This window comes from Candoia aspera, chromosome 1 (assembly GCF_035149785.1).
Source record: "Candoia aspera isolate rCanAsp1 chromosome 1, rCanAsp1.hap2, whole genome shotgun sequence".
NCBI classification, from domain to species: Eukaryota; Metazoa; Chordata; class Lepidosauria; order Squamata; family Boidae; genus Candoia; species Candoia aspera.
Window position 1 is genome coordinate 183,383,515 of NC_086153.1, and position 22,925 is coordinate 183,406,439.

Genomic DNA, 22,925 nt, shown 5'->3' on the forward strand with positions numbered 1-22,925 from the left:
ACAATATGAACATACTGAAGACCAAATTATTTGTAATATCAGAAGTACAAGCCAATGCCATTTTGTGTTCAAATAATACAGAGGCAGAAAACTTGTGGTCCTCCAGGTGTTGCTGAACTATGACTCCCATTCATCAATGGCAAAACAGAGGGATGCTGGGAATTGAGATTCAGGAACACTGTTGTTTCTTGGCCTTTTGGCTAAGATCAAGTGTAGTATCTGTTCTTATCAGGATCACAGGTTTCCAGCCCTTGAGATAATATGTCAATGTGTTATAGCAGATTATGAAATATATGGGGAGGGTTTCTCCCCCACTGTTCTGCTGGTGCTCTTAGGCCAAGTCATTGTCTCTCATACACTGCAGGATTGTCATAAGACTAAAAAGGTGGAAACATGGGCATCCACAAATGGTGAGTAAAAATTTACAAGTTGGTGAGCATGGTGTTATAACTGGAATTTCAGTCACAACACTGTGCTCAACAACTTGCAGTTCTTTAACCCTCCTTGTGTATGCCCTTAGGTGGGAGGATGATATTAATATTAATAAAGACATTACACATAAACAGTTATGGCTGGAGACCAGTGCTACACAATACATTTCTTGTAAGATAGAAGATGTCGCAAATAACATGCTGTTTCATCTGGAAGGGAATTCTATTTTGGGTGCATGAAATACTATATATATTTAGAAGTTGGATGAATTCTTTCACCTGGCTCAAGACAGTACAAAGAGATTATTGGGACTCTAAAACTTTGAGGTCTGTCTTGCATTAAAGCAAAAATGACTGTCCTATGTGTATTGTTATATTGAAGAGTAAGTCAGTCAGTCAGTCTTTATTGCGGTCTTGGACCGGCTTGAGAAGATTTCAACGAAGAGATAAGAAACAGTAATATTAAAATCCAAATTAAAAATTATAAAATTAAAATTAATTACATGAATGTTGAGACCAAACACAGAGTTGTATTTAATAATACAGAGAGTATGTGGAAGATATATTTTGACAATAAGCTAATGATAATCTATTACATTTTCAGGACATGTAATATAGGCAACACAATTATTTCTTAGAAAAGCAAGATGGAGGAAATACTTGAAATAAATAGTACATTTTGCTGAGGCTTAGGTTAGGGTCTGGATCTGATCAGCATAAATAAGAATGGAAGACTGCTGATCAGATAGGAAGCATCCTAGCTAACCTCTACAGAGCAGTAGTACGCTGGAAATGCAACGAAGAAAAGAAATTATATCACTGTCCTGTCTGGTTCTAACTGAAGCTTCTATTTGCAGGGAGCTCCTGGTCCAGCTGGGCCTCTTGGTGAACCAGGCAAAGAAGGTCCTCCCGGTGTTCGTGGAGATCCTGGTGCTCATGGTCGAGTAGGAGATAGAGGGGCAGCAGGACCACCTGGCAGTCCTGGAGACAAAGGAGACTCAGGAGAAGATGGACAACCTGTAAGTAGGGGCTGGGGCTGGGAAGTAGCAAAAAGTATATGCATGCAATAGAAATAAGGAAAGTTTCCATTCTAAACTATTTCTTACTTCTTTCAAGAATTTAATCATTTATATACCCTTAGAAGTATATCAAAATCATCTCATTAGCAGGAGCTACAAAATCTACAGAATATATTTTTATGGCAATGCTTCTGTTCTGTAACATGGCTACTCCTTTTGTTTCCTAAGTTTGCTAACTCTCTTTTGCCATAACAGCCTCTACTTCTTCTGTTGTTTTTTTTCTTTCATCCATCCTAATCCACATTTCCTTCAGGCTTTTTTTTTTTTAAAAAAAAAACAAGGACTCTGTTTTGTAGCTAAAGAAAACAGTTAAGTGTTGGGTGGAGTTACCATATCTGAGCAGACAAATCCTGGACAACCACTGGACAGCAGCAGAGAACTAGAGCTTTCTGTATTTCTTTGCTGCTTTTTAGATGGTTGTCTGGAGTTTTGCAGCTCAGATATGGTAGCCCTGATGTTTGGGAAAGAGTAGAGAGAAGCCTTGATGCCAATTCAAAATTCAAAGGGTCATAGAGCCTTTATCTTCAATCTTTTTCTCCTAAATCACTCCTTTTAGGGCAAGGGCTTCAGCAAAGGATCGTTACCTTGTCATGGTGCTGGAGCTTGAGCACCTCAGTGATGCCATGAGCTAAACCGTGAAGGGCCACCCAAGACGGGAAGGTCATGACAGGGAGGTCAGACTAAATGCGATCCCTGGGGAAGGTAATGGGAACCAACCCCAGTATTCTTGCCGTGAAAACTAAATGGATCAGTACAACCAGAGATATGTCGGTATACCATTGGAAGATGAGACCCCCAGGTCGGAAGATGGCCAAAATGCTACTGGGGAGGAACAGAGGATGAGTTCAACTAGCCCCAGACGTGATGACGCAGCTAGCTCAAATCCGAAAGGACGGCTAGCGGCCGACGGTGCTGGTGGAGAACGGCGAATCCGATGTTCTAAGGATCAGCACACCATTGGAACCTGGAATGTAAGATCTATGAGCCAGGGCAAATTGGATGTGGTTATTGGTGAGATGCCAAGATTAAAGATAGACATTCTGGGCGTCAGTGAACTGAAATGGACTGGAATGGGCCACTTCACATCAAATGACCACCAGATCTACTACTGTGGACAAGAGGACCACAGAAGAAATGGAGTAGCCTTCATAATTAATAGTAGAGTGGCTAAAGCAGTGCTCGGATACAATCCAAAAAACAATAGAATGATCTCAATTTGAATTCAGGGCAAGCCATCTAACATCACAGTGATCCAAATATACGCCCCAAACACAGATGCTGAAGAAGCTGAAGTAGATCAGTTCTATGAGGATCTGCAGCACCTACTGGACAACACGCCTAAAAGAGATGTTATTTTCATCACGGGAGACTAGAATGCTAAGGTGGGCAGTCAAATGACACCTGGAATTACAGGTAAGCATGGCCTGGGTGAAGAAAATGAAGCAGGACATAGGCTGATAGAATTATGCCAAGACAACTCAATGTGCATAACAAACACTCTCTTCCAGCAACCTAAGAGATGGCTTTATACATGGACTTCACCAGATGGACAACACCAAAATCAGATTGACTACATCCTCTGCAGCCAAAGGTGGAGGACATCTATACAGTCGGTAAAAACAAGACCTGGAGCTGACTGTAGTTCAGATCACGAACTTCTTCTTGCACAATTTAGGATCAGACTAAAGAGATTAGGGAAGACCCACAGATCAGCTAGATATGAGCTCACTAATATTCCTAAGGAATATGCAGTGGAGGTGAAGAACAGATTTAAGGGACTGGACTTCGTAGATAGGGTCCCAGAAGAACTATGGACAGAAGTCTGCAACATTGTTCAAGAGGCGGCAACAAAATACATCCCAAAGAAAGAGAAAACCAAGAAGGCAAAATGGCTGTCTGCTGAGACACTAGAAGTAGCCCAAGAAAGAAGGAAAGCAAAAGGCAACAGTGATAGGGGGAGATATGCCCAATTAAATGCAAAATTCCAGAGGTTAGCCAGAAGAGATAAGGAATTATTTTTAAACAAGCAATGCGTGGAAGTGGAAGAAGACAATAGAATAGGAAGGACAAGAGACCTCTTCCAGAAAATTAGAACCATCGGAGGTAAATTCCAGGCCAAAATAGGTATGATCAAAAACAAAGATGGCAAGGACCTAACAGAAGAAGAAGAGATCAAAAAAGGTGGCAAAAATATACGGAAGACCTGTATAGGAAGGATAACAATATCGGGGATAGCTTTGATGGTGTGTTCATTGAGCTAGAGCCAGACATCCTGAAGAGTGAGGTTGAATGGGCATTGCTAATAACAAGGCAGCAGGAGACGATGGCATCCCAGCTGAACTGTTCAAAATCTTGCAAGATGATGCTGTCAAGGTAATGCATGCTATATGCCAGCAAATTTGGAAAACACAAGAATGGCCATCAGATTGGAAAAAATCAACTTATATCCCCATACCAAAAAAGGGAAACACTAAAGAATGTTCAAACTATCGAACAGTGGCACTCATTTCACATGCCAGTAAGGTAATGCTCAAGATCCTGCAAGGGAGACTTCAGCAACTCATGAGTGAGAATTGCCAGATGTACAAGCTGGGTTTAGCAAAGGCAGAGGAACTAGGGACCAAATTGCCAACATCCGCTGGATAATGGAAAAAGCCAGGGAGTTTCAGAAAAACATCTATTTCTGTTTTATTGACTATTCTAAAGCCTTTGACTGTGTGGACCATAACCAATTGTGGCAAGTTCTTAGTGGTATGGGGATACCAAGTCATCTTGTCTGCCTCCTGAAGAATCTGTATAACGACCAAGTAGCAACAGTAAGAAGAGACCACAGAACAACGGACTGGTTTAAGATTGGGAAAGGAGTACGGCAGGGCTGTATACTCTCACCCTACCTATTCAACTTGTACGCAGAACACATCATGCGACATGCTGGGCTTGAGGAATCCAAGGCTGGAGTTAAAATCGCTGGAAGAAACATTAACAATCTCAGATATGCAGATGATACCACTTTGATGGCTGAAAGCGAAGAGGAACTGAGGAGCCTTATGATGAAGGTGAAAGAAGAAAATGCAAAATCTGGCTTGCAGCTAAACCTCAAAAAAAACCAAGATTATGGCAACCAGCTTGATTGATAACTGGCAAATAGAGGGAGAAAATGTAGAAGCAGTGAAAGACTTTGTATTTCTAGGTGCGAAGATTACTGCAGATGCTGACTGCAGTCAGGAAATCAGAAGGCGCTTAATCCTTGGGAGAAGAGCAATGACCAATCTCGATAAAATAGTCAAGAGCAGAGACATCACACTGACAACAAAGGTCCCCATAGTTAAAGCAATGGTGTTCCCCGTAGTAACATATGGCTGCGAGAGCTGGACCATAAGGAAGGCTGAGAGAAGGAAGATCGATGCTTTTGAACTGTGGTGTTGGAGGAAAATTCTGAGAGTGCCTTGGACTGCAAGAAGATCAAACCAGTCCATCCTCCAGGAAATAAAGCCAGACTGCTCGCTTGAGGGAACGATATTAAAGGCAAAACTGAAATACTTTTGCCACATAATGGGAAGACAGGACACCCTGGAGAAGATGCTGATGCTAGGGAGAGTGGAGGGCAAAAAGAAGAGGGGCTGACCAAGAGCAAGGTGGATGGATGATATTCTAGAGGTGACGGACTCGTCCCTGGGGGAGCTGGGGGTGTTGACGACCGACAGGAAGCTCTGGTGTGGGCTGATCCATGAAGTCACAAAGAGTCGGAAGCGACTAAACGAATAAACAACAAAGGGCAAGGGAACTGAAAACATATATTACAGCTGAAGCTTTCAGTGGTATCACACTTTCTCACATTGGTTGTTTCTGGATAGGCTCAAATGCTAAACTGTGACACCCTGGTTGAATGCAAATGTTAGAGATACCTAATTGAGCCTATTTGTTACTTATATATTCCAGGGTCCTGATGGCCCCCCAGGTCCAGCTGGAACTACTGGGCAGAGAGGCATTGTGGGAATGCCAGGCCAACGTGGAGAGAGGGGCATGCCTGGCCTGCCAGGCTCTGCAGTGAGTATTGCCAGAACTGGCATTTTAAACTACTCATTCAACCCTGTTTTACACCTGTAAGAGTGTAGCTATGGTTGACTCCCATTTGAACTGACCTTCAGACCTAGACCATGTCTGATTGTTTTGCTATGTATCACTTCTGTGGATTTAATCATTGACATGGTCTCTCTTTTCTTGCCAGGGAACTCCTGGAAAACAAGGTCCAGCAGGACCATCAGGGGACAAAGGTCCTTCTGGGCCCATAGGTCCTCCAGGCGCCCATGGTCCAGTGGGTGAAGCAGGACCAGAAGTAAGTGGTTTTTCCTAGGTAGTTTTGACATAAGAACACATTAACAGCATTAAGGAGTCAAATAATTGCTGTGAATAAATGTATGAATTTCAGAGCTTATAGAGATCTATTTCTTTCACCAAAAATCTATTTTAATCTCATTGGTCCTTAAGGAAGTCAGTCCCAGGTGTGGGCAAGTTTTTTCTACTGAGGATCTCTCAGTAGAAGTACTGAGGGAGATAATCTGTTAGAGGCTACAATGTGGGTGGAACTGAAGGGGAAGAGCTAAAAGTGGCTGGTGGCATCTATTTCTTTTGGACATGTTGTTTTTCCCCGTCTTTCTGACATTCAGTTTTTCTCTCATTCATTTTTGGCTGAAGGAAAAATTCATATAGGTGTTACTAAGGGTTTTAACTGATCTCTTACATTTGAACTCTGAAAAGCTGAGAGCTACAGACTGTCCATTCCTGGCCTAGGCTATAAAGACTAGGAGCTTGAACAAGAGTACTTGTTTTAAAAATGGCAAGTACTGTAAAGCATTCTCTGTTAGCATTATAATCTACAGTAGTTGGTTTTAGTAGTTTAAAAAAAATGCAATCAAAAAGAGATTGCTGCAGCAAGCAATTCTTTTGTTAAGCAATATTCATGAAATAGAAAAATGAATATTACTCTTGATAAGATATTATCAACACATATTAAAACTGCAGTCATTGGAGCTTCCTTTTGTATGTCTGTGGTCATTCTGCAATTTCCAAGCCTTTTTTACAGGCAATCCCATATATAAAATACTATTTTAAGATGTATCTGGTGTCACATTTAATCCATTTTCCACTTCTTGTTCAACTTAGGGTCCTGCTGGTAATGATGGGACTCCTGGACGAGATGGAGCTGTGGGTGAAAGGGTAAGTGGGTTTAAAATTTCAGTGAATAAAGCTGTTGTTTCCTTGTTATTCTAGAGTCTTATATATCACACTTTATACTTTAATCTTTGAGAAAAATCAGTCAAAACTCTTAATGAGGATGGATGCTTTAAAGCAGACCCAGTTTTAAAACTGAAAAAATGTGTACTATAAATGTGTCTAGTCTAGAATATAAACCCAAGGATTTTGCCGGGTGGGTGGGGGGCTATATCAGTATAATTTTAGTAAGGACAGGAGTGAGAAGAGTATAATTCACTATGCCTTATATTATATGTTGGAAGCTAAGGTAAGTTAGCAGAAGTGGGGCCTGCAACGAAATGCTGTTTTTGCCCTTGTTATCACCTTTACTGTTATTAAAAGTTCTATGCTTCCCCACTCCCAATGGCTCAGAGTGGTGGAGACAGAAATACCTGAGGATTAAAAATAACAAGACAGTAATAATCAGTGTGCATTGTCATGGCACTGTTCAACAGGGGTAGATACCAAAATCTAATATCCCCCAAATGCTTTTTCCCAGAGTCAAGTTCTTACTTCTTCATAAACACACATGAGGGAGGAATGGCTCTTATACGCAAAGGCAAATTGTTGTATAAGGGGTGCAAAAACCTTGCCGTGTAGAGTGCTTCACTAATTCCTTCATCCCATTCTTTTCTTCTGGTATTCCAGGTTCTTTTTCTCCAACACACACACTCATTTGGCCGCTGAACATGCCCTGTCTGTATTGGACTGTTTTGCAGCCATGGTTCCTATCTCATGGTTTTCTACTGATCTGTCCCAGTTGTACATAGATGATAGCAGTATGCAGTATCAGCAGCAGTAGTAGTATACAGGATGGCATCATTTTGTCTATATAAAGATCTGCACTTGGAAATGATCTATATATGATTATAGATCTGGGATAATATTTATTGTAGGGTGATCGTGGTGAGCCTGGACCTGCAGGACTTCCTGGTTCTCAGGGTATTTCAGGCACCCCAGGGCCAGTTGGACTTCCAGGGGATCCAGGACAAAGAGGTGAACCAGTAAGTATTGCTGTTTCCTTATTATTTCCCTTTTGTTGACAGTTAAAACTCTTGATCAAGCAATCAAGTCCCCATTATCATTTACCCTTCTTAGACAGATTTCATGAAAGAAGGATTAAGGGATTATCTGGCCATGAAATGAGGTGGATGATGAATTTCTGTTAACATTTCTGAGTTAAGTAACTTTTTTATTGGCTAGTAGATTTGCTGCTGTAGTTTCTTAGATGGCCTGGACCTGTCATTTGCCAAGCTGTCCTGTAGGTCTTTTATGAAGATCTTATATGAAAGATGCTGACTAAGTGAATGAATTCTCTAAGTCCTAGGTTCTTAATCTGGGTTCCATGCATCCCTTCTGTGAATAGATTTCAGGGATCTGTGAGCTTGGATGGGAAAAAATTTACAACTCCAGCAACCTTGGGGATCCCATGGGGAGCCTGTGCTATGGTTGTACTGTGTTTAGATGGATGTTCTCCCACAGAGGAGGAAGGAGTATTAGGTATGTTAGCCTCCTTGAGGTATTTATAAAAATAATAAAGGCGGGATAGAAAATAAATAAATAAATAAATAATATCATTTTTATTTTTTTTGAAGTGTTTTTAACAGATGTGACATTGTTTTAATTGCTGGTTGCAAACCACCCAGAGTCACGTTCAGTGAGATGGGCAGCCATATAAATATGTTTAAAAAATAAATAATAAATAATACACTTTGTTTTCACAAACCTCTAGCTGAGATTTAGCTTTTCATTCAGTTATAGGCAACAAAGGAACTTATGGCTTCTAGTCTCCAAAAATGTTTGTTCAGTAAATCTCATTATCTAAAATTATTACAATGACTTATACTTTGATACCTGTATTTGAGCATAATTGGTTTCTTCTGCAATGCAACCTATATCTATGTGTTTTACTTTATGCATTTAACTACATTTTTCTGATAAGGGGTCTGTAGGGTTCAACAGACTCTCAAAGGGGTCCATGGCACAAAGACATTAAGAAGCTCTGCTCTAAGTGAATAAATGCAATCATAAATGAAACCATCTTTTCATTTCCTTGCAGGGTTCACGAGGCCCAGTAGGTCCTCCTGGTCGTGCTGGAAAACGAGGTTTGCCCGTATGTTCTCTAAAAGTTTTTTTTAATGGAAATCTTAATTTCTTGATAAATAGTTGTACTTTTGGTTAAAAATGAGTTCAATAATACAAGCTTCATATAATCTATATTTTAAAGCTGAATATAACTGAAGCTTATGAAATGTAAATTAGTAATTAAAATATATTAGTCACTCATTTTAGATTCATCTGCACTTTAACTAGCTCCAGGTAGAAGATAAATATTCTTAAATATTCTTCATTGCAATTTTTTAATTTTTTAAAATGTATTTTTATGCACCATAAACCATTGCAAAAGATTAATTAAAGCTAATGGGAAAAATACACAATTATAACAAAGGTGGAGACTGTCTAGACTCTAGACAGAAATCTTCCTAGTACGTGCCAGTCCACACTGTGAACAGCTTTTCACTATTCAATATATGTACAACTCACACACACACACACATATGTGAATGATATGCAATATAGTAAAAAAAAGTAAATTTTGTTGCAGGTGTTTAGAGAGAGTGTGTATGGTTATGTAGGTGTTAAGGATATTTATTATGGATATTCATTTAGGGAATCAGAGTTATACACTCTTATTCCACTGAAATCAGTGAGAAACTGAACACATGGTTAATGCCTGATTTGAAAAGCATACAAATGTGCTTAATTTTAGCTGGATTGTACCTTTATGTTTTATTTTTCTACTTTAAGGGTCCCCAAGGTCCTCGTGGTGACAAAGGTGACAACGGTGATCGAGGGGACAGGGGACAGAAAGGTCATCGAGGTTTCACTGGCCTTCAGGGTCTCCCTGGACCTCCTGTAAGACACTATGCATTTCTTTTATTCCAATACTCCATTGGCAACTACTGTTTTTGTGCATACATTGTATTCTACTTGGAACTATCGTCTGCCTCTGCTTCCTTATTTATTGTGGTGGAACATTCTGGGTGATGTGTTCATTCACCTTTTAGAACCTCACACCCCAAAGGCTCCAGTGGCTGCCTTGCAAAAAAAAAAAAAAAGTTCACAGTAGCTACTAATCTGCACTAATTGCCTATCTTCACCCTCAAAATGGCATATTTATCTGGAGATGAAAAAGAAAAATACCAGTTCCTTTTAGCTAGCTACTTATTTTAAATCCTTTAAAAGACTGCCTGGAGGTTTTTGCCACAGGATAACTGTTGAGTGGCTATTTGTCAACAAGAACAAATGTATGCAAGGTGCAGTACATTGTATAACACAATGGAAATGATTGCTGGATGATTCTGCTTTTGCTTCCATTGATCCAGTTTCTACTGAAATCTGGAGTGCCTTCAAAATAATTTGTCCGTCCTACATTTTGCTATTAACAAGAGATTCATTGGAGAATAGTAGCCTTTTTCATGCATTCTGTACCTCCATGCTGATAGTGTTGCCTAGGGAGAATGAGGACTGATTTTGTAGGAAGGAGTTTTCTCACACTGGATTCCCTCTCCATCTAATTTCGAGCTCTCATTTTCCCATAACCCTGGGAACCAAGATTCAAAACTGCACTTTCCTGCAGTGGTTGGAGGCCAAACATGGCTTCCTTCACTCCAATGTGATCTTAGTCATAAGTATGTCTATGGACTTAGAACTTCCTGCAACAGTTTTTTTTTCTATCTTGATGTTGTTATTATGTCATGAACTAGATGCCAAAACTTTAAAGTAAAGAATAATTGGACATCACTGGATACTTAGTGTTGATGTATTCAAAACCATCATATTTTCTTCTTTAAAGATAAAATGTAATTTGAGAAAATAGAGACCATCCACACTGTGTTTTGCAGGGACCTACTGGTGAACAAGGCAGTGCTGGGATTCCAGGCCCGTTTGGCCCAAGAGTGAGTAAACCAGATACGAAGTACAATATGGAAACAATTAAATTCCTCCCCCCTCCCCCTTGTTTAAGTTTGCTGTTGTGCAGATGGTGTTTGTTGATTTCAGAGTAAAATTAATTTGGATTGGGATTGCAGAGTGCTTTTATTAAGCAAGGTTATACTTGAGGTCATTTACCCTCTCTAATTCCTTTGCGTGTGGAATTCTGAATGTAATCTAGTATTTGGCAAAGATGCTAACCTGTCGAAGACCTCAGCTTTCAGTCCCCCCCAAAAAAGGTTCTATCCCTCAAGGTTGTCAAGCTACAAGAACAACCTCAAATTTGCTGGTATCAGCTAATGGCAACTATGTTTCATATTAATGTGTACTTTTCTGAAAGATAACTAATGGCCTTTAGTTATCCTTCCTGCACACAGATCTCAGTGTTCTTCATTCTTTACTTATGTTATACCCTTTCCCAAATCCCTATGCCTTTCCAATTTTGTGTACAACTCAAACAAAATTTAATGGGCCAACTTACAATATAAACAACTAAAAGCTTAATATTGCTCTGGGTTTAATTTTATCAATGCTTTCATTGCTTATATTGGCTGGCTGGGATATTTGAAAATTTGGGACCTGTGGATTTTATCACTGTCATTATAATTTTTAAGAAGCTTTAACCTACGACAGAGTATAACTTTTAAGAAGAATAAAAAGTGAATAAAGATGTAAAATACTGGGCAAACTTTTTCTTTTTGTGCCAAAATGCATCAAATTAGATATCAGGCAAGACTTCTTCAACTACCAGCCAAGGCTGCAACTTGGGGGGGGGGCAAGCGGGGCATGTGCCCCGGGCGCCATGCTGGGGCGTGTCAAAATGAGCCCTGGGGGGTGCCAAAATGGGTGCGGAATCCATGTTTGCCGTGGGCAACACAGATCCTAGTTGCGGGCCTGCTAATAGTTCCAATTTACCTGTCAGCACACCAGAGTAGGCCTTCTGAAGAGTAAGTAATGGGGGAAAAGATCACTTTCTAAGTATCTTGGATCTAAGAGTTGGGCCACAAATTTAAAGTGAGTTTAAACTATCTAACTAGTCAAGGAAGATTGTGAACTTTTGGCATCACCAGTTTTCCCAGAAAACACGGGGAGGAAAAGTTAAAAAATGAATGTGTGTGCATGTGTGTGCTTACCAAAATAAATGATTACATGGAAGGAAGTAAAACAAAAAACAAAACAAAACAAAAAGAACACCCTACTTTAGATTTCTACTGGATTGTCTTTGGAAGGTCTAGAAGAGAGACTTTGCCTCATCAAAGGTAACATTAAAGTTGAACGTGGGTTTGGTGGCATCCAGCTTTTCCAGTTTCAAATCCACCCCCCCCCCCAAAAAAAATCCCAAGCACAGTGGTTTAATATAGCTAGTGGCAACAGTTACTGAAAAGGGCAATTGGAGCATATTCCAATAGTCAGTGGTCATCTACCTGCACCACTTTCCCAAAGGGAAAAGCCAGTTTCATTGTAATGTCTGAACAGCCAGCAACAAGGAAGCTTCTCCCTACAGTGGCCTCTTGGGAGCAATTGTATGTCATGGTTCACATCTTTCCTAGGAGCTCTGTGGAGTGCCCAAATCATGGGGCCTCTATGTCTCCCCAAAGGAAACACCTGATAGTAGGAAGACTTTGGGAGAAAAGTGGTCACAGAGTGTAGTGTAATTCTTTTAAAATAACTTGAACAAGGGGAGCAGGGCTCTTTGCCTGCTTATTTGGTATTTATTCAGTCTCGGCATTAAAAAAAAAAATCTCAGACAATATTGCTGAAAAGCTCCCCTGGGGTCTCAGCCTGTTGATGGGACTGAAAAAGAGAAGAGGGTTGCTTTGGAAGCATTTTAGCTGGTCAATCTAAAGAAGGTAAATCTCCTTCTGGGAGACAATATCTAAAAGAAATGAAGTTAGCAGACTCAGATGACAAAAAGGTGCCTCTGAGTTCAACTAATAAAGATGTGGATGCCAGAAAGCCTATTCTTATTCCTCTCATTCTAATTCAGTAGCATTTGTTATCCCATTCACCTTTGTATTGCCCACTGAATTAGTATTTTAGCATCACTCAGTTAGCATTTTTATCCCGTTAGTATTTTTGTCATCTGCCCCAAAAGCATCAAGAGCCCTTTACATGCAATTAACAAAAAAGTATGACACTGAAGAGAAAAGAGCCAGTTTGGTCTAGTGGTTAAGGCACCGGGCTAGAAACCAGGAGACGGAGAGTTCTAGTCCCGCCTTAGGCAGGAAAGCTGGCTGGGTGACCTTGGGCCAGTCCCTCCCCCTCAGCCCAACCCACCTCACAGGGTGGTTATTGTGGGGAAAAGAGGAAGACGAAGGAGTATTAGGTATGTTCGCCACCTTGAATTATTTATAAAAGTAATAAATGGGGGGAAGAAAATAAATAAATAAATGGGGGAAGAGCAAGAAGAGGAAAGAAAATCAGGCTCAGAAATTAGTTCTTAAGGTTAAATAATAATGCTTAAATAATACGCAGCAGGATCTTTGGATACATTTGTGAGCATTAGCAGAGCCAGTGTGCAGTTATCTTGTGGGAAGCTTGGAAAGGCCAGAAATACAGGAAGTATCGTTTAGTTGAAAAGGAAGGAAATGGTTTCTGTGTCCTTACTGATATGATAAACATGAACATTTTCTTATAATACAGGGTCCTCCAGGTCCAGTTGGGCCTTCAGGTAAAGAAGGAAATCCTGGACCACATGGACCAGTTGGGCCTCCTGGTGTAAGAGGGACTTTGGGAGAAGCAGGACCTGAGGTAAATAATGGGAAATCTATTCATTCAAAGAGACAAGCAGTTCTGTCCATGGAATTTTTCCATGGAGTGAAATTACATGCCACTTCGGAAGAAGCCACATCTTTTTTATTATAAATGCAGGGGACCTGATCTGGATTGAAAATTTAGTGAGCTAGGAGTCTGGCCCATTTGCTCCTTGTTTCAGGAACAGTCCAGATCAGTCTTTTTGTTCTTGTCCTTTGCACTAAAGGTAAAGGTAAAGGTTTCCCTTGACGTAAAGTCCAGTCGTGTCCGACTCTAGGGGGTGGTGCTCATCTCCGTTTCAAAGCCAAAGAGCCGGCGTTTGTCCGTAGACACTTCCTCCATGGTCATGTGGCCAGCATGACGACACGGAACGCCGTTACCTTCCCGCCAAAGCGGTACCTATTGATCGACTCACATTGGCATGTTTTCGAACTGCTAGGTGAGCAGGAGCTGGGACTAGCAACGGGAGCTCACCCCGCCGCGTGGTTTCGAACCGCCGACCTTCCGATCGGCAGCTCAGCGGTTTAACCCGCCGCGCCACCTTTGCACTGCCAGTCCATAATTTGCTTATTCAATGGATCGCTTTTTGATGATGACAGGTGTGATGGAAGTCACCCAGATCCAAATCACATCAGGCAATAAAGGAGCAAAAAACTTTCCTACCCCTCCTATCCTATCAAGATTAGGTCCTCGAAACTTAAAAAAAAAGAGTAAGCTCTACTTCAAATTGTGTTCGATGTCTGGTGATTTCATGGGCACTTCTATGTGTTTTTCATGACAACACTACAAAAATGCTTTACTATTGCCTCTGCATATGCTCAACAGTAAAAAAAATAAAGGCAGGGGGAGGGGTGACTCTGCTTTACCGTGAGAAGAAGTACATGAAATTGTTTGTTATAATGAGTTTAGGTCTTGTCAATACCATTTACAATTTGATTGCTTTGTTATGAATTGCTTTGAATGCCTTTGGCAAGAAAACAAGATATAGATTTATTTTAAACAAGCAAACAAGTAAAGTATTCCTACTGCTGCACTTTCATGTTTCATTGAAAAAGGGAGGGGACAATTAGTGTACTGTGTTATGCTTGTTCTGTCAGAGGTTAGCCCTACCAACTTCAATGCTTATTCTCAAATGTGTGTAGGATTGCTGTTAGAATTCCTCCGGATCAATCTTCCCCAGCCTGGGGCACTTTGGATGAATTAGGACTAAAAATGCTTGAACTCCCAACCAATAAATGGCCAGAAATTCTAGGAACTGTAGTCTCAACACATCTGGTACAGGCAGTGTTGGGGAAGGCTGCTCCAAATAGTCATTCTTAATATTGGTCCAGGTATTAATCAGCTGGAGCTACAACATTCTATTACTGAGACAATGTAATTGTTCCTCTGCTTCACCCACTGCACATAGCTTCTGAATCTGAAGCAAACTGAGTAGCTAAAAGAACACATTCCTTCAGTTAACTTTTTTGAGTTATAGTGATTTGAACTAGCATCCAATATCTTGTAATTTGTGTCCCAGATTTTATAATCCTGGGTGTGCTCTGTGTTACTGCTTTTGTGTGTAGGGTCCTCCTGGTGATCCTGGCCCTCCAGGCCCACCAGGTCCCGCTGGCCACCTTACTGCCGCAATTGGTGACATTATGGGACATTATGATGATGGTCTAGCAGATCCACCACCTGAGTTCACTGAAGATGAAGCTGCTCCAGATGACAGCAATAAAACAGATCCAGGAGTCCATGCCACATTGAAGTCACTGAGTAGCCAGATTGAAACAATGCGCAGCCCTGATGGATCCAAGAAACACCCAGCCCGTACTTGTGATGATCTGAGGCTATGCCATCCATCCCAAAAGAGTGGTAGGTGTTTGTTTGCTTGTTTTAAGAAAAAAACAACAACAGTCATCAAGTGCATTTAAATAGAAGTGCAGGCCTAGCTTTGCTTATTTCTGGAAGGAAAATATAATCAGGGTCTGGAAGGAGAAATTTATGAGGAATGGTTGGAAGAGTTGTTAGCTGAAGAAGAGAAGACTGAGGGGAACTTGATAGCGGTCTTCAAGTATCTGAAGAGGTGTCATATAGAAGACAGGGTAGAGTTGTTCAGAGTTGTTCCAGGTGACAAGAAGCAATAGGTGTAAATTACAGAAGTAGATTTCAATCAGACGTGATCAGAAAAAAGTATATAATTCCCAATGGTTGGGATCAGAAAAAAGTATATAATTCCCAATAATTCCAATTGAACAATGGAACAGACTGCCTTGAGAGGTGGTGGACTCTTCTTTGCTGGAGGTGTTTAAACAGAAGCTGGATGGCCATCTGTCAGGAATGTTGTAGTTATAGATTATAACACTAAGTGGGGGATTGAATTAGAAGATGTCAAAGATCCCTTCCATTCTTTGATTGTCCTTATTAGCATGTCCCCGTTCTCTTCACTTTTTATCTCCATTATATCTGCACCAGAGTAAAGGAACTAAGATTTAATCAGCCTGCTACAAGATAGCCAAAACACAAATAACGGAGGCAGCCACAAAAGATGAGAAAATATAAGAAACACTTGTGCAGATTGTCCAAATACGCACCAAAATTATTTGATACTTAGTAAGTGCTTCCAAGGAAAAGAATTCTTGTATGAGTTGTCAGCACAAATTATGAAAAATAGGCTAAAGATCATGGAGTTGTCAGATAATTAAGCCAATTCTACTCTTACTTGCTTGAGTCTTAAATGTAAGGGAGATTGTTTAATTATGAATAAAGAAAGTTAATATTAAGGTTTATACAAACATATTTGATTGAAAAGGCAGTAATGTTATAAATGTGGTTTAAACTGGCCCAAGTTTGAAATATTGGACAACAAAAATGAAGCATTTGAATATTAGTTTAGTTGTCTTTGAACATTGAGCTTCTGCAGACTATCAAGCCCTCTTCCAGTACCTTCTCTTTTACCATACCAAAGTGCTTCATCTGTTTGCTACATCATCCCAGACCTTGATCCTTGAACAGTTGATATTGAACTCGAACACTGCTTGACTATATGCATTTTTATTTGACAATACATCATTCTTAAATAAGAGTTATTAATAGGTGGGCACATGATTGCAGTTTTAAATTTGAATAGGAAGGAAAGTATGTGGAAGTTATGCTCTATCCTTAATTGAAATCGGACTATAACCCGGAGAAGCAAAAATTGGTTTGTTACACTGTAAGATTTCCTATTTTGCTTTCACAGGAGAATATTGGATTGACCCTAATCAGGGCTGTGTGGAAGATGCAATCAAAGTATTCTGCAATATGGAAACAGGAGAATCGTGTATAGCTGCAAAACCAGCTATTATTCCACGTAAAACATGGTGGACAAGTAAATCATCTGATCTAAAACCAATATGGTATGGGCTTGATATGAACAAAGGTTCACAGGTAATTTGAATCTTCTTGGTTTTTATTTCAATTATTATTTTGGAATAGGCATATGCAGATCAATCTAAACCTGGTCTTCCTTATTACAGCATGCAGTCAATTCTACCCCACCCCAATTCTACCCCACCCCACCCTATTGTGCAATTTTTGTCATATGCATTCTCTGTTAACATAAACCTGCTATCATGCAGTTTTCCCTTATATACATGTACAGTGTGTGTAGGCATCTATGCTAAAAGACATATCTTTGTTTTCAACTTTCTCAAACAGTATATCAATTTTTAATGCAATTTCCCTAATTATATGCTTCTTTATATGCAGCTTCCCCAAGTACATACATTTTCATTCAATTTTTGAGCCAATATTTACTTTGAGATAGATGCTAGTAGGTTCTCTAAATTATGTTCTGCCTATACCACAACAGATTCAATTTTGGTGGGTATCACATTTCAGTTGAAAAGATATCCACGATGGATCCTTCATACCCCTGTATTGAAGGGAGTTAAATATTTCCTTTTAATTAACTTCAGTAATGAAAGAAATATTTGAGATAGATGCATTTAAATTAAATTTATATATACAAAGTTAAAAGCTTCAAAATGCATATATATGAAGACATAACTAGCAGCTTTAAAATAATAATTCCCTACTTGCATTTTCCTACCTTTTTCTGCACAAAATCTGTGGCTGTTAGAAGAGGTCTGTCTCACAAGCATAGTGGTCATAAATTGACTGAACCCTGGTAGGAATGTGATTTCTTTTTAATTAAAAAAAAGCACAGTGGAAAAGTACAGAGGTTAAGGGAAAGAAAAATAGTAATTAAAAAAAAAGATTCCTGCTGGACTTCAAACTGGGAGTGTTTGCCTGTTAGGCAATTGTTATAGCCACCATGCTAGGAAGGAAAGATTGCTATTACAGAAGCCGTCACAGACATGCTGGCTGGGGAATTCTGGAAGCTGAAGGCCACACAACTTCAAGTTGCCAAGACTGAGAAATACTAGCTTAGAGGAAAGCAAAGCACAGTAGGCAAACCAGACAGCACTGTTTGAAAATAGAGCATTGACATACATTTGGGGGTCCCCTTCCTAGTGTGAGTGGGGGTGAGCACTGGCAACATCATCGATTCCTGCCCTCCAAAAGTGGTTGCTGGCTCATACTGGCGATAGATCAACTTGGCAGTCCAGATAAGCCCTTAGTTATTAATATATTTAGTTATGGTATTTATATTATCTGTTCAATTATTTGTTTACTGTTCTTCAGCTTACAGAGTAAATTATTGAAAACAAATGAATACTACATACTGGCCTGGAATGAGTTTTACTCATGTTTAGTGTTGGTTTATTGAATTTAACTAGCCAGTTAAACCACAAATAATTTTAGTTTCTAAGGATAATAGAGGTTTCAGTCTTCTGGTTCCTGGAGCAAAGGCCTAAAAAGGCAAGAAACCAAATTACAGAAATACAGAATCGTATAGTGGAAGAGGCCATTTAGGCAACTGAATCTGACCCACTGCTTTGGGATCAGGGAGAATGGACAGTTCCCAGTATGGGGAGAACTTTGCACTAGCCCTGTTACTAGCATAAAAATTTTACTTTCCCTGATAAGGTAATAAGGAAGGGAAAAAATCCTGCATTTCCTTCCTGCCAAGAACTCATATGGGACCACTTGTTTCTGTAGTTGAACCTATCCAAATATACAGCAAACTATTAAAGGAAGATGCAGGAACATCTGCCAAGGTACAAGTCCCAACCCATCTGAAGAACGGTATTAAACTTCTCAAGAATTGTAAAAAAATAATGCCTACTTCTTTCTGCTTTTGTAGTTTGTTTATGGCGATAATCACTCACCCAACACAGTGGTCACGCAAATGACTTTCCTGCGCTTACTCTCCAAAGAGGCCTCTCAGAATATCACCTACCACTGCAAAAACAGTATAGGCTACATGGATGACCAAGCCAAGACCCTGAAGAAGGCTGTGGTGCTGAAGGGAGCCAATGACCTTGAGATGAGAGCTGAAGGAAATAGCCGTTTTAGATACACTGTCCTTTCTGACACCTGCTCTGTAAGTTTGTTGTTTGCTCAGCATTGAACTAATCTTGGGGCTGTTACTTCAGTTGTTTCTCATGAGGAAAAAACAATCCTCACAGCCCTGAGTTCTAAATTAGGGTAACGTATAGCAGTAGAGGGAGTTGGGAAAGGAAAGTGGTATCAGAGCTGATTTCTCTTTGTAATTTGCAGCTATATCCTTGAGGAGGTAGAAAGGCCCTGTGTAAATACTGGCTCTCAGGACCAAAAGCCAACCTGAGAGAGGAAACATCTTGATTTATTGTTGTGGTATCCAGAGAAAGGATTGTAGAACTTTTCTGTTGTGCAGCATCAACTAACTGATAGTTATCTACCTGCTAACAAAGTGTAAGCAGGGTTACGCCTACCAAATTACTGTATATACAGAGGGTCTGGACTGGGGTGATGCTTATTAATGAGAACTTGCATAGAATGTATCAATTAGCTTGATCTGGTTTTCTTCTTGGTATGCAAGGAATTCAACAGATAACCTTTTCTTTCTTTCTTTCTTTCTTTCTTTCTTTCTTTCTTTCTTTCTTTCTTTCTTTCTTTCTTTCTTTCTTTCTTTCTTTCTGTCTTTTGATTTGTTCTTCCAGAAACACAATGGAAATGTGGGCAGCACAGTCTTTGAATACAGAACACAGAATGTGGCACGCTTACCTATCATTGATATTGCCCTGATAGATGTTGGACGTGCAGACCAAGAATTTGGAGTAGAGATTGGACCAGTTTGTTTTGTGTAAAAAAAAAAAAAATAAAGAAGCAAATAAGTAAATACGTAAATAAATAAATGGGCTTATCTTTTAAAAGCATTGCGGATGACAGCGGCACCAACAGAACGCAAGAACTTAGACTGAGTGAAGTTAATCCTGAGACTCTTGAAGCTATGGCTGATATTGTAATCAGCAGTGTATATAACAGTTCTTTCTAACTCCTTGGCCGCCTTTAGTGTATTTATTTTACTTACAAACCTTCGGTCTCACTGTCCAGGTCAACATTTTAATGAAGTAAATACTACTTTAAAATGACAAGTGACCAGATCTGGATCTAAAATAACAACAGTAATTCAAAACTAATCTTTGTTTCCTAATTAGAAATGGCAATAATGATTTTTTGGAGGTTCTGCTCAACTTTAAAAAGCGTAATTCATATAATGGAAGTATGTTAAACAGCAGTAGGAAATAAGTAAGAGATTCAGATTTTCATATCAAGATTACCACTCCACCAATGCAGTGCCATAGGGCACCTCCACAGGCAATCATCGCCCTTGCTCAAACTGAGGCATCTGTATGATCCCATACTATCCTCAGCTCAGCAGCTGTGAATTTCAAACACAGTTGAAACAATATCCCTTTTGATATGCAGATGTTTTGGAGAGTGGTTTCCCTTTGGTTACATCACCCCAGCTTCTGAACTTCACCCAGTCTCTTCCAATAGAGGTTTAGCCGCTGTGACATCTTAACAAAATGCAGTTATCTTGCAGAACCTTAAAATACAGCAGGGGGACACTCCACAGCCTTTCCCAAGAAACCATTAGGATTTGTGGGGGGCAGTCACTGGAGAAATGCAGACATGAAATTCAGATCTGCTGGGGCACTGATTGAATATTGTATTTTGCTGCCAGGGCAGATAGAGACTACACAGGTTGGCTCAGGATTATCTCATGGTTTCAAGACCAGGAGCAGTGCAGATGATCCATGGGTCAGTTTCAGATTGATTCTTAGAAACTGGGGAATGAAAATGGTGGCAAGAACCCATAGATTGCAACATAATAATGTGATGCTCTACTGTCTATTTAGAAGCATCTCCCACTGAATTCAGTAGGCTTTGTTCCTGGATAAGTAGGTATAGGTTTGCCAGGCAATAGGTACTAGACGCTGGCTACACTCTTGAGGAAGATCATTATTCACATTACTGAAGCCACTCCCTAAAAAAATGTGTTTCTGCAACTAGTCACAGCAGATGATGGAAGTGAATCAGTCTTCCTCAACATGATGCACTCTAGGTGTGTTGGATGTTAAATCCTTTAATTCTGCAATCAGCATTGGTGATCATGGAAACTAAACATCTGGACAATAGGTTGAGAAAGCTTGAAGAAGATAATATATATGTTTTTAAGGCTTATAATTCTGAGGTGTCCCAGAGTTCAGAGCTTGCTATCTCATTCCATAAATCTATAATCCAAAAAAATGTGTTTTCCAAAGTAAGTTTCAGAATCAACACTTAAAGATTTTGGTTGAGAGGATTAGTTGTTGACTAATTCTCAAGCCAGCAGGGCCATTACTGAGAATTTTGGTGGTTGGAGTGGACACAACACAGATTGTGGAAGGTTGTCCCAACTCCTTCAAGTATATTGTCCAGTTATGTGTGTTGTTGTTTATTCCCATGTATTAATCCCAAATCAGGTATTAACATAAATATTAGAGTTTTACTGTGGCTGAGATAATTGTTTCACTCAACAACTGGTCATGCATCATCAGAAATTGTGACATGGCATGTCTTGATTTATTAGGACAAACCAAGGGTCCATCATTTCTTAGCATGAGCTACCTCATCTCTAGAAGCTGGGATGCATTTAATAATCTAGTGTTAATTCTAGATACGACAAGGTGCTATGCTTCTGTTATAATTCCAAGAATGGAGATACACAGGGCAATGTAATAATGAAGTAATAATAATTATTAAAATGTTTTCTTTTTGAAAAAAGGGAATGGTGCTAAAATGGTTTCTGTACAATCCTGCAAAAATAAATATATTGTCATCAACCTTTTCTTTTTTTAATAGAATTTAGATACTACATTTTTGGTGTCTGGGAAAAATTCTTATACATTATGTTCCTTTCTCTTATTGTTTTATGATCTACAGAATGGGGTGTACATCACCATATTTTATTTTCCATGGAGCATTTGGCTACAAACCTAGTTCTTCAATTGGTTTCTTTGTTGAAGACCTATGTTCTCCTGTTTCTTGTTTGTTTGTTTTTCTAAAGAAACACACACACAAAAAGAAAAGCCATACACATAGCTTTATTCATGTATCTTTGCAAAACATTTAATTAAATACAAATTTCATGTTGAGTAATGGCTTCTTTTGTGTAGAGTCCTTCTGACAATTTCAGTCTATTTCTAGGGAAAGGCAACAGGATTCTGTGTGTGTGTGGACTGTGCATGGTAGAGTGTATGATTGCTATGTCATCTGTGAATTAAAAATGTAGCACTCAAAGCATTTAATAAATTAAATTATAAAGGGAATTTTGAGTTATAAGTGTTTGTGATGGTGCTTAAAAGGCTAAAGGTGACTTAACCAAATGATTTCCATCAAACACATGTCTGGAAATGTGGGATTTGAGAAGTCTGGCTTTGGAACTCTGAAAATTCAAGATTTATCGTTGTTGTTGAATAAAATATTGTGGTAAAATCAGTGCCTCGGTTTAAATTACACGGCATATTTCAGGGAAGCCATATGGGCCTTTCCCAAACTAGGAAACAATGCTTCAATTATGGGAGATTCAAAATAAATACCTGTTCAGCTATGAGCAATTCTAGCATTTCAGTATAGCTGCTAGAACAACTACATGCTGTGATCTGGAATGTTTGAAGGTTCCTGATAGCTGTTCTACAACCTAATTATATAACAACTGACAATCTGAGTTTACAAGCCATGCACAATCATGGTTTGTTGAATAAGCCATAAGTGGCTGGGTCACACACCACACCAAGCAATTAACCATGAGTTATTTGCAAGGTTAACATGCCAATCCAAAGACCACTTGGTCATTCTTTCCTGCTCCCTGTCACTGTGTGTAGAGTGAAGAAGAGACACAAAACAATAAGAGTTCCCAGGCAGTCTCCTGTAAAGTGGAAAAGATCCTTCCAGTAGTGCTGAAAGCAGCTGCAAAGCAGAGGATGCAACTTATCCAATTTGATCAAAGGAAATTGGG

General features: G+C 39.6%; 1 protein-coding gene and 1 pseudogene across 1 annotated transcript in view; both read left to right on the forward strand.

The window, feature by feature from the left end:
- The window catches only part of COL5A2 (collagen type V alpha 2 chain), a 149,938-nt gene extending 127,876 nt beyond the window's left edge, over positions 1-22,062 (forward strand). Inside the window, exons 42-54 of the mRNA XM_063318081.1 lie at positions 1,289-1,450; positions 5,450-5,557; positions 5,739-5,846; positions 6,674-6,727; positions 7,660-7,767; positions 8,823-8,876; positions 9,572-9,679; positions 10,669-10,722; positions 13,400-13,507; positions 15,076-15,367; positions 16,734-16,921; positions 18,744-18,983; positions 19,582-22,062. Coding sequence (XP_063174151.1) covers positions 1,289-1,450; positions 5,450-5,557; positions 5,739-5,846; positions 6,674-6,727; positions 7,660-7,767; positions 8,823-8,876; positions 9,572-9,679; positions 10,669-10,722; positions 13,400-13,507; positions 15,076-15,367; positions 16,734-16,921; positions 18,744-18,983; positions 19,582-19,728 — 1,731 coding nt within the window. The 3' untranslated portion in view covers positions 19,729-22,062. The remainder of the gene's footprint in view (positions 1-1,288; positions 1,451-5,449; positions 5,558-5,738; positions 5,847-6,673; positions 6,728-7,659; positions 7,768-8,822; positions 8,877-9,571; positions 9,680-10,668; positions 10,723-13,399; positions 13,508-15,075; positions 15,368-16,733; positions 16,922-18,743; positions 18,984-19,581) is intronic.
- On the forward strand, positions 181-346 carry LOC134488733 (U2 spliceosomal RNA; annotated as a pseudogene).
- Positions 22,063-22,925: the final 863 nt, after the last annotated feature.